The sequence below is a fragment of the Panthera tigris genome, chromosome B2 (genome assembly GCF_018350195.1).
Source record: "Panthera tigris isolate Pti1 chromosome B2, P.tigris_Pti1_mat1.1, whole genome shotgun sequence".
Classification (NCBI taxonomy): Eukaryota; Metazoa; Chordata; class Mammalia; order Carnivora; family Felidae; genus Panthera; species Panthera tigris.
Genome location: NC_056664.1, coordinates 144,097,333 through 144,109,587, shown reverse-complemented (window position 1 = coordinate 144,109,587; position 12,255 = coordinate 144,097,333). Strand labels below are relative to the sequence as shown.

The window sequence follows — 12,255 nt, the reverse complement described above, 5'->3', positions numbered from 1 at the left end:
CTGTAATTTTTAGTAAGATTCCTCCTGTGTCCCCAAGACGATGTGTTTCACTCTGTGGGGCCTAGAGCCTGTGTTTCCACAGGGCCTGTGATTGTCCTTGTACTGCTGTATCTCTGTGAGTGTGTGTGTGTGTGTGTGTGTGTGTGTGTGTGTGTGTGTGTGTGTGTGTAGTTGCAGTAGTAGAGGGAGGGGCAAGATGCACTACTGTGTCTGTTGAGTGTGCCCTCCATGCCCCAAACATTGGGCCTCTAAAACCTTTCCTAATGTGGTGGGCTCTTGAATCTGCACAGGGTTTACTCACAGCATGGCCTCTCATGTATTCACCATTCCTTTCCAATCTGTTCCAAATGGTAGGATGCCATCAGTAAAGTAGAACAGCTGATGTTCTGTGGATTGTTCCACACGGTCTAAGTAGTTTGCGGCCATATTTTAACCGAAGGGCAAATCCATAAATATGTAGTGTTGCCCACACATGGAACAAAACTCTCTCCATTTTTCCTTAATAGGGATGGAAAAGAACTCACTTCCTGGACCAGTGGCTACCACGTACCTTAATGTTGCTCTGGGACACTATGCCAACAGTTCATGTTCCTACTGCTTTGGCTTTATAAGTTTTCCTTTTATTTCTTCTACCGGGTAATTGCTAAGCTTTCTTTCTTAACCTTGTTATATAGAGGAACATTTTTATGAATGTTCTAATATTTTCTCCAGTGCTTCCATGTGTTGAGAGCAGACTGAGCGTCTCTAAAGGCTTAGTCGACCATGTTGCTAAGACCAGAATGGAGAATATTTTTCATAGAACTTAGCCATGAGGAGAACATAGAATACGGCAGTTCTATAGGGTCACACAGAGTGAATGCGGTGTGTGTGCCCTTGTGCATGTGTGTATGTCTGACTCGTGATAGAAATGAGAAGGTATTATATTTTATCATCTTCCAGCAGAATGTTATTAGAAGGGAAGAGGTTGAAAGTTCAGAACACAGTCAATGCCTAATTGAAAAATGCTCTGGAAATGGAAATGATAGCCCCAAAAGGACTGCAGTAGGTTCAGAGATGAGAAATAGAAGCGCATAAAAGCATTTAGGGACGTCCTTGCCCAGCTTATGATGACCATTGCCCTGTTGATCCATGACATTAAAATACCAAGTTGTTTTTTTTTGTTTTGTATTAGATATTGCTTTGAAATAAGTGGGAAAGCAGAATTTTGAAAGCCTTTTAATTGTTAAGAAAATTACATGTTACTAATATTAATGTTTAATATCAATTTTTCTGGGGAAAGGGCTTTTGAAGAGCTCTGAGGTCTTTTAAGAATTGTGTATGAAATAAAAAAGAACTATTTTGTATTTTGTTGTCATTACACAGAGAATAGGCTTATCTAGATAAACTCCAGTGGTTTTTTTTGTTTTTTTTGTTTTTTTGTTTTACTATTAAAATGGCCTTGGGGCTGATGTGAAATTAATTCAATTTGTCTCTCTCGCTCTCCCTTTCTTTTTTTTTTCTTTTGGTTATAAAATAATGTGGTTCATTTTGTTAGCAAAAATACATGCTTATTTGGGGCATTTTTCCCCTATAAAGCATTTTAAGGGAATCCAAAGATTTTAGAACTCATATATCAATTTATTAGTAAGCTCCTAACTTTGATTTAATAAATTGGCTGTTTGGGTGGAGTAGGGATGGCACGATAGACTAAATCTTTTAGAAAAGAATCTGTGCTAGATAATTTTTATTTTGAAATTCTACTTTTCTGCTTGCCAATGAAATATGAGTGATTGTTTAACATACCTACTTTGGCACCATGGTAATTTTTCTTTTGGCTTTTGGGAAGTTCAGATGTTATATATCATTAACATACAATTCAAGGAACGTTTATTTAAACTTTACCGTGCCTGGTACTATGAGAATATCAATTTAAATTAAGCACAGTATCTACTTTCAAGGAGATCACAGTCGGTAGAGAAGCATATCAATAGTATGATGTAATTTTGTATCAATAAAAAAATGTATAAATGGGGTGATTCATGGGTGAATTGGGAATTATGAGGCTTCTAGAAGATGATCTAGAAAGAGGTTGTATCTGAGCTCAGATTTAAACAACAGTTTGGTAAATATGTTAATATAAAAATATAAATTTAGGAAAATCAATGTTATGTATAGTTAATGAAATGTTTCCAATTTTTAAAGCGCAGCTTTGACACATATGTGCTCAATGGTGAGCAGTGCAGGTGTCTACACAGAGCATTTTCTAAGCAAGCTGATAGGATTACAAAGTGTCCCAAAGCACATGTTGCCTTTCGACTCTTAGAAGTACTAGAGGAAATGTTTTCCTTTTCTTTTTTTATTTTTCTGTGCAGGAGCCCTGTGCTGGTTTTCCAGTGCAACCATCGCCACGTGATTTGCTTAGACTGTTTCTACTTATACTGTGTGACAAGACTTAACGACAGGCAGTTTATCCATGACCCTCAGCTGGGCTACTCTCTGCCGTGTGTGGGTAAGTCTAGTACTTTTTTCTTCTCCATTTTTAATGCCAATTAATGACAGAAGAACTATTGATGCAAGACTATCTTAGGGATACTCAATCCCCCGCCGAGGGGTTGAAAATTCAAATATCTATTTGATCCCTGCTGAGCAAGAAACAGTGTTTGCATCACAAAAATATAAAATACGAAGGTATGCAGGAGTTATGTTGAACTGGAAAATGCATCACCTGCATAAAAGTATGGAAAATAAATTTTAAAATATTATTCAGCCGAGGTGCACAAAGTATGTCTATGGATTCACCCTACAAGTTACAGATTACCATGGATCTAGAGCAGCCCTATCCACGTTTTCAAATTGTATACCCTTATTGCTAAAAATTTTGAGCACATACGCATATATATGAAAGAACATCTATTTTGAAGGATTTTGAAGAATGAGATAAAGCTGAAATATTTAATATTTTCAGTTTTTTTATCTTTCAACATTGAAGAACATTCTTTACTTATATTACTGTTGTTACATGTATTTTTTTATTGAGGTGAAATTCACATAACATACAGTTAACTATTTTCAAGTGCCAGTTCAGTGGCATTTCCTGTTTTCACAATGTGATGTGAGGACTATCACCCATCTCTAGTTTCAAAATTTTTTCATTATCCCGGAAAAATACCCCGCATTCATTAAGTAAGCGTTCCCAATTTCCCTTCACCTCTGTCTCTTGGCAACCACTATCATCTTCCTCTGTGGATTTACCAATTCTAGATACTTCATATAAAAGGAATCATGCAATATGTAACCTTTTGTGTCTTCCTTGTTTCACTTACCATAATGTTTTTGAAGTTCATCCAACTTGTGGCATGTATCTTCATTCCTTTTTATGACTGATTAATATTCCATTATATGGACATACCACAATCTGTTTATCCATTTCTTTGCTGATGGACATTTGTGTTGTTTTCACCTTTTGGCTATTCTGAATAATGCTACCAAAAACATTTGTGTATTTGCTCCTGTGTGCATATATGTTTTCATTTCTCTTGGGTGTATACCCAGGAGTGCAATTGCTAGGTCATATGCTAATTCTATATTTAATCTTTTGAAGAACTACCAAACTATCTTCCATAGCTGCTGCACCATTTTGCATTCCTACCAGTAACTTATAAAGGTTTTTATTTCTTTACATCCTTTCCCACACTTGTTATTTTCCTGTTTTGTTTTTAATAGCCATACTATTAAATTTGGAGTGGTACCTCATTGTGGTTTTGACTTGCATTTCTTTAATGACTGATGACGTTGAATATTTTCTTGTATGCTTGTTGACCATTTGCGTTTCTGTTTGGAGAATATCCAAGACCTTTGCCCATTTTTTGATTGGGTTGTTTGTCTTGTTGCTGACTGGTAAGAGTTCTTTATGTGTTCTGGATAATAGACATTTATCAGATATATGACTTGCAAACATTTTTCCTATTCTGTGGGTTGTATTTTTACTTTCATGGTAATATCCTTCAATACATAAAAGTTTTTAATGTTGAAGAAATCTATTTTATCTATTTTTTCTTTTGTTGTTTGTGCTTTTGGTGTCAAAGGTAGGAATCCATTGTCAAAACCAAGGTCCTGAAGAATGACTCCCATGTTTTCTTCTAATAGCTTAGCTTTAATGCTTAGGCCATTGATAACATTTTGAATTATTTTTTATATATGGAATGAGATAGGGGTCTGTACCTCATTCATATATATATATATATATATATATATATATATACATACATATATATAAAATCATTGCAATATGAGTAAATATGCTTCACTGATTTTGAAAATTGTGGTTTGAAATTGTGATAGCTTGATTCAATGGTCAGATTTTAAGTTTAACTTATTTCGGTACTTAGTTGAAATGTTTTTTTGATCAAAGCTGAAAAATATAACTCAAAAGTATTTCACATTTCCAAATAGAAGAAGCTGATTTCATTGTTGACTTTGTAAATTATGATGCTCATTTTTTGACTGTATTTGCCAATAATGCAATGTTTATTAATTAAGATTCACATAATGCATGTATCAGTATATTAAGGAAAACTCACTGAAAGGTTTTGGACTTTTGTATTTTTAAAAAAAGCATTCAAAAGTTAGTGAAATATTTATTTTCAGATTGAAAGATTCTATTTTTCATGGGTTAATTTTGTACTGATAAACTCTCTTCCTTCACAAAACCATGTAGCATGGAATATCCATTTTCATGTTTTCTCTTCATACTCAAGGCACTTCTAAAAGTTAGTTTACTTCTCATGCAGCTTTAAATTTTAAAGCATTTTAATTGTAGGAAATTTCGAACATACAAAATAAAAAACAAATGTGCAATCACTCCTCTTGTACACATTAGCCAGGCTTTCTAGCATGACAAGTTGTTCTAGGTTTTTCTCGTAATTCTTGCTACTTTGGATTTTTTCTTTGGAACCCTTTTAAATAATTTTTGTGAGTGTATCTACCTCATCCCCTGTTATTTAAACATAACTCTCCTTAAAACCTTGCTTTTCTTTTTTTAAATACCACTCACTACCAAGATCTTACCTTCCCTAACACCTCTTTTAATGTTTAACAGCAAGAAGGAGAAAGCTACATATTTGTGGATTTTGTTATTAAAAGACAATGTATCCAGAATAGAGTAACGCACATTGTCTGCAGTTCTTGATGATTGAAAGTTATCAAAAATATCTAAAGATATTCGAATTGCAAACCTATTGATAACGAGATATTTATAAAAACTGATACATAGGCCTGTACTAATCTCCACACATTAGCAATATTGACTGTTACCTACAATAAGGAACCACTGGAGGGCTAGCGTCCTGTGTGGGTTGTGCGTTTTAAAGCTGGATTCACAGACTTGGGCACCACGCCCCACCCCCATAACAGTGACCTGAATGAATTTGACTGGGTCACCAGTGTGGTCACACATTACAGGTTGAACTAAACGATATTGTCTTTCAGTTTTTTTGTGTGCACGGACAATAATGTGGAAGCTAAAATTAACCTATTTTTATGTAAAGTTTTCCTATTCTTTGATTTTTAATGAGCTTTGGAAACCAGGAAAAAAGAGAAGTAGCAAGTAACCACAAGCTGAGACAAGTTACAACCATAACGACTTTCAACTGTGTAGTAAACTTCCTGTGCTGTATAATTCATTTCAGTATTTGTTTCTTTATGTCTTCAACAATGTTTTAATACAAATCTTCAAAAGTGCTTATTACAAACTACAATTCAGTTTGTCACAATATTGTCATGTATTATTTCAGCCTTTTTTTTTAACTGTGAACTCAGATTATAAGTGTTCCTCCTATTAGATGAAAAGAGGCTTTCAAATGTTATTACAGAATTTTTGTTTTATTTTGTAAGAAACAAACTGGATTGTTTTGAACCTTGCTCAGCAGAGACTCAATAAGAGTCTGATTTTAGGACTCCCACTGCCCCCTCAAGACACCCTCTTTGCAGGTCATAACATGATACATCCCACACATACACCAGGGTATGAGAAGTTCCAGCATCAGCCGGTACGTTAAGTCCTAGTAAACACTAATTTTTTCACATTTTAAAGACCTGATTACCTCCCCATAAACCAATGAATAACTTTGCACATATCCTGAAGTGTACATAGAGAATCAGAGAAGCCAAGTTCAAATCCTGGTTTGGAGATTCACCACCTTCGTAATGTAAGGCAAGTTACTTATCCTTGGTATGTCTCTTGTTTCACTTTAAGCTAAAATGGAGATAATACAATAGCAACTATTTTATACATTGTTATGTGGATGGATTAAAATAATGCCATATAGAGTGCCTTTGCGTTAAATGCTGAAGACCGCAAGCACATAATGAATACTGGCTTTTGTTAACTCAGTTGTTATGTAACCATGCTATGTAAGTATTCCTACAGACAGTATATGTAATTTATTTGCGCATATATGTGTGTGTTCATAGAGGAACATACGTTCGGACATTCTTTAACTGTAGGTTGGTGTTTCCTATAGTCCAGTGCATAAATCAACCATTCACCAAGCAGTACACATCTGTCCATCTATCTGACCATCTTTTTCCCTTGGTTTATTTGACTTTGCCTTGATTCATGGAGTGTAAAACAAGACACATAAAATAAACTAGTAAAAAAAAAAAAACAGAAATAGAATATCAAGGCTTTTCAAACTAAGGATAAAAATAGCAGACTATCAGAAAAAAGAATTGATTGAACTCATACTATTTCCATGGCATGCTGTTCTTTCATGGTGGAGTTAATTAAAAGGTTATATCAATGTCTATAAATCTTGTAAATAAAACTTAATACTGTGTATGACAAGCAAAAATGATGGCTAATTCCACAATGGAACTAAGAATGCATTGAAAGGTCAGCTTTATGACAGCTGGATTACTCAGGCAAGGCTCAAATTCTATGCCAGATCCATTTGGCAAAGAAGGTGTATTGCTGTTCATGTTGATCATGGTTCCATTGAACATTTCCTTGATGGCTCTTTCCTGACCTCACCAGTCTTGTGTAGAATGCCTGAACCTCAAAGTCCCCAGTGTTATCTTTGGTTTTTGGAAGATTAGAAGTTTCGGGAAGCTCAGCTTGTGTGTGTGTGCGTGCGTGCATGCTTATTCTTTTATTGCTCATGGTTTTAACCTGACTGAATATTGTTGGTTCTCTGAAGAGTTGTCCATTTATCTTTCCACCATGGTGGGGCACCTGGGTGGCTCAGTTGGCTAAGCGTCTGACGTCGGTTCAGGTCATGATCTCGCAGTCCCTGAGTTCAAGCCCCGTGTCGGGCACTGTGATGACAGCTAGGAGCCCAGAGCCTGCTTCAGATTCTGTGTCTCCCTGTCTCTCTGACCCTCCCCTGCTTGCTCGCTCGCTCTCTCCCTCCCTCTCTCAAAAATAAACATTTTAATAAAAATAATATCTTTCCACCATGGCATTTTGAAATCTAGTAAAATGGTTTCAGGCCCCCATGGTGGCTACTAGCCATTTTTAGATTACGGTTTTTCCAAGAAAATTAATCCAAGATTTATTTATATAATCAAGGGGCATTGTATTCATAAAGCCACCACTTCCTTTCAGTGACAAAGTTCATCTCTAACCACAAGAGATGGTTACATTGGCACTGGAATCCATAGCTTTAAATCACTCTTTGACTTCTCTGATCTCAGGGGTTTGCATGAAACTGTAAATAGGGTGGATTCACTGGTAGATACATATTTGCTTGGTGATTGTGTTTCTACTTTGGCAGAGGCCGAAGGACTTTCTGATGCTTGCAAACTAGAATGGATTATCCCACTAGGATGGCGTGGGTATTATTCAAAGCTAACACGAAGGGGTGCCTGGGTGGCTCAGTCGGTTGAGTGTCTGACTCTTAACATCAGCTCAGGTCATGATCTCAAGGTCCTGGGATTGAGCCCCACATTGGGCTCCATGCAGAGTGTGGAGCCTGCTTAAGATTCTCTTTCTCCCTCTCTCTCTGCCCCTCCCCCACTCATTCTCTCTCTCTCTCTCTCTCTCTCTCTCTCTCAAAATAACAAAAACAAACAAAAAGCCAAAGCTACATCCAATATCTGTACAGATACGGATCAGTATCAGATACAGATATCTGTATCTCATGCACAGCACTATTCAAGAGTGCTTTTCCACTCTTTGAGTTAAATACAACACTTTATTCCTCACCCTCCCACAATCCTTACAAAACAGTCTTTCCCCCAAATCCATCATTTGTTATCTCCAGAGCCCGGGAAACAAACCACTCGCTAGTGTTTGAATAGTGACATTATGAGGGGGGAAAATGAGATCAGTTTTCTGGTACTACAAACTTTATATAAAAAATAGAGGCTGTGAGTTGAATTGGTAAACTGTTTTTCTTTTTTTAAATTTTTTTAAAATGTTTATTTCTTTTTGAGAGAGAGAGAAAGAGACAGAGCAAGAGTGGGGAGGGGCAGTGAGAGAGGGAGACACAGAATCTGAAGTCAGAATCTATGTTGACAGCAGAAAGCCTGATGTGGGGCTCAAACTCGTGAACCTCGAGATCATGACCTGAGCCAATGTTGGACACTTAACCGACTGAGCCACCCAGGCACCCTTGGTAAACTATTTTTCAAACTACACTGGTCCCATAGAAGCCACGGAAAAGCTAGACAAAACATCTATTTCTATTGCTAAATAACCCACACATCAAATGTTTTGCTAAGAGTCTCTGTATAAGTTCACATTTCTATATAAATGTCTAATACCTCTTACCACGAATTCATAAGATGTTCTTTTTTCCCATAATCTAGTCTTTCAATCCTTTTTCAAGATCACTGAACTAAACATTTTCAAAGCTCAATTTTAGACATATACATTCTTCAAGGTATGGCTAGCTAGTCAACAACGAACCAACGTTTTTCATTATCATAATTACGATGACAAACAACGAAAAGTGGTGTAAAACCCTTTCGGGCACAAACCCTGATTCCTTTGTGTGAGCTTCTCATTCGACCAGAAATTTTGTTATGCTTTGTCAGAGTGGGATGCTGAATTTTATTTCCCTGAGAGTAGAAAGTAAGTAATGATTAGGACTGTTACTGGCTACTTACTGTATATAAGGTGCTGCTCTAAGTGCTTACATACATGCATCCATGTAATCCCCCAAAGACCTATTGAAATGGATATTGTCATTCTTCCAATTTTATACACGAATTATTTAAGGCTCACAGAAGCTAATTAAAGTGCACATGGTGTTACAGCTAATGAATAACAGAGCTGGTGTTCAGTGCCAGCTAGTTGTGGCTCTTGAATGTGTGTTTTTAAACATCGTATGAGTAGAGAAGCCAGTAACCACAGTTAAAGTACTATTTTGAAAGTTCTATGGAAAAGAATGTCAAGGGAAGAGTGTCCAAATTTTTAGCACTCTTTCCATATTTAAACCAACAGCAAACTTGAAAAGTGGGAATTGTTCTTATTTTACAGAGGAAGAAGTAAAGCCTTAGTATTAGGTACCCAGGATCACAGGAGGAATCGAGCTGTTGCTTCCATCCAGGTGTGGTTGACCCCAAAGCTCCAGATTCTCTCCATTCTCCCACCCTGCTTCCCTCTAGGGACAGTGCTTCTCAACCCTGGATGTACATTTCAATAAAACAAAGTTAAAAAAAAATCCAATGCTCATCCATGCCTCAGGCCAATTAAAAGAACCTCTGGGATGGCCCCCAGTATTTGTTAGAGTCCCCTGCTGAAGAGTCTAAGAACTACTGTGGGGGTGAGCATTCCACAAGCAACCAGGTATTTTCAGTGGGAGACTGTAGTGTTAATAAGCACAAAAATACTCCCTCTGCCCTTGCCTGTTTTGTCCATGAGTGATTTGATTTGCCAGCCAGCATAGGATTTTCAATAAACGTTGAAGTTGAAAATAAGATCAGCAAACCCAGCCAAAATGGCCTATATCCAGAGCCTCTGAGAAACTCTTGCATGAAACTATGGGCTTTGGGAGAAACTCCGTAATTATTTTGACATATTTGCTGTCTTTTCTTCTGTACCTGCTATTATGAGAATTCCATCTAGAAATTATTTTGAAATGCCAAAGCACTGTTTTCGTCTGCTCTTAACCATGAGTATCACTCACACAACTGAATGGAGCTTCGTGAAGTTAGGTCGATTTATTTTGGAGTGCTGTTCTACAAGTACATGCTGAAGACCATGCAGAACGGATTCGCCTCTAGTCCATTATGGGCCCTGGCAACATGGATTTCCTGTAGCCTTGGGGTGTCCGAGGGCATCGTTCCTCGTTTCTCTGTGACATGCCATTACCATGGCCACTGGCTCTACTGACACCATCCAGGTACAGGTGCATCCCCGACTGTGTCCTCGGTGCTTTTTGTTTGTTGTTACTCTTCTCTTCCCAGGTCACATTTTCATGTAATTCCCATTTTCGTATACCTTAGAATGACATTTCCTTTCTATCTAGTATGTCCACTCAGAAACTGCAGTCCATTAGGGCCCTTAGCATCCTTGTGGGCAACATGAGGCACAAGGCGGATTGTCCTGGTCCTTTTGGGATACAGAGACCTTCTTGATGCCTACAGAGTCAAGGCTGGTTTCTGGATAGCTGTTTGGGGAGCTAAGCGTAAAATCCAAAATACATTTTCTCTTGGCTTTCGATCATTGCTCTTCCAAATACACACACATAATCATTTCAATATAATTACTAAAACCACATAGAAAAGTAGGGAAATAAATTAAAAGATAGGTCACCAAAGAAGATATGTGCATGATCAATACACGTTAAAAGTTTAACATGATTAGTCGCTGAAGAATTATTCATTTAAAGCATAAAATAAAATATGGATGGACATACATTCAAAAACAGGCAAGAATGTAAATTCATATTTTTCTAAAAAGCAATTTTGCACTCTATAAATGAGCTTTAAAACATTAACAAACTGCCTAGAAACCTATTTATACACACATTGTCTATATATCTGTCCAACTCTGAAATACACAGCCCCTTTGCTTCCTAGCTCCCAGATCTTGAATAATTGTGATAGATGGCATGAAAATGGCAGCACCAGGATTCAAGAAGCTGATAATCTTGCAGTCCAAAGCTGATCTTCTTTCTTTAATTGAAACTAAATCAAATTTAGGAATTTTCTGAGATTAATGCTAAGCTTTGTGGTTTATTGCAGGGAGGGGGTGGTGATTTAGAAATTTTGACAGTTTGTCTTTGATTTGAATGTATGAAAGTCAGAATAGTAGTATACCTTTTCTAACAAAAGCAACACTGATGGGGTGCCTGGGTGGCTCAGTCGGTTAAGAGTCCGACTTCAGCTCAGGTCATCATCTTGCAGTTTGTGAGTTCAAGCCCCGCATCGGGCTCTGTGCTGACAGCTCAGAGCCTGGAGCCTGCTTCAGATTCTGTGTCTCACTCGCTCTTTGCCCCTCCCCTACTCACACTCTGTCTCTCTCTCTCTCTCTCTCAAAAACAAAGATTAAAAAAAAATTTTTAATAAAAAAAAAGCAACACTGAAATCACAGGATCAAGGTTTCCACTCACCTCATGATTCAGTGTGGGTCAGCTCTGACACCTCTGCCCCATGATATCATTGTGGGACTCAGATTCTGTCTTCTGCCACCTAGTGTTTCTGTCACCCCCAGTGGCCTCTGAATCCCCACGAGATCCTTTTCTTGCGGTCCAAGCTGGCAGAGGCAGGGAGGGTGGGAGCCTCAGGCTGGAGTTTTTGGACACCAGGCCCGGAAATGGGGCACATCACCTATTACACCTGAGCTACACGGCCACCCCTAACCACACGAGGGTGTGTGTGTGTGCGTGTGTGTGTGTGTGTGTGTGCGCGCACGTGCAACAGGAATAACTCTCAGTCAAAGTGGCTCTGTCATAGGGAATGACTGTCCATGGACAGGGACCAGAAAAAGAGCTGTAGGACAGAACCGGTGGTGTCCAGGAGCTCAATCTAGCTAGATCGACAGGCATTGTCTACTGTCCTGTGTTTCCTCTTGGAAATGCTGCCTAACTCAGCGAGGACCGTGGACTCCCACATTTGTTTGATGTGCGTGTGAGTCTTCAGGGTTTTACAGACGAAGAGAGTCTGCACACCAATTAGAAATGCTGCCAGCAAGTCTTCCTGTATCTTTAGGAGGAACCCCGTGCCCAAGGAGACTATGCCTTCATCGTTACTTTGCTTGGGTCTCTCCTTTCCAAGCTGCCTTTCATCTTTTCTTGCAACTTATTAAGTGGTTAAAAATAAAATGACATT

The 12,255-nt window shown here is 38.0% G+C and overlaps 1 protein-coding gene across 2 annotated transcripts in view; it reads left to right on the top strand.

The window, feature by feature from the left end:
- Window positions 1-12,255, top strand: part of PRKN (parkin RBR E3 ubiquitin protein ligase) — a 1,336,804-nt gene that overhangs the window by 910,582 nt on the left and 413,967 nt on the right. For both annotated transcript variants that reach the window (XM_042987489.1, XM_007097240.3), the window contains exon 7: window positions 2,352-2,488. In XM_042987489.1, coding sequence (XP_042843423.1) covers window positions 2,352-2,488 — 137 coding nt within the window. The remainder of the gene's footprint in view (window positions 1-2,351; window positions 2,489-12,255) is intronic.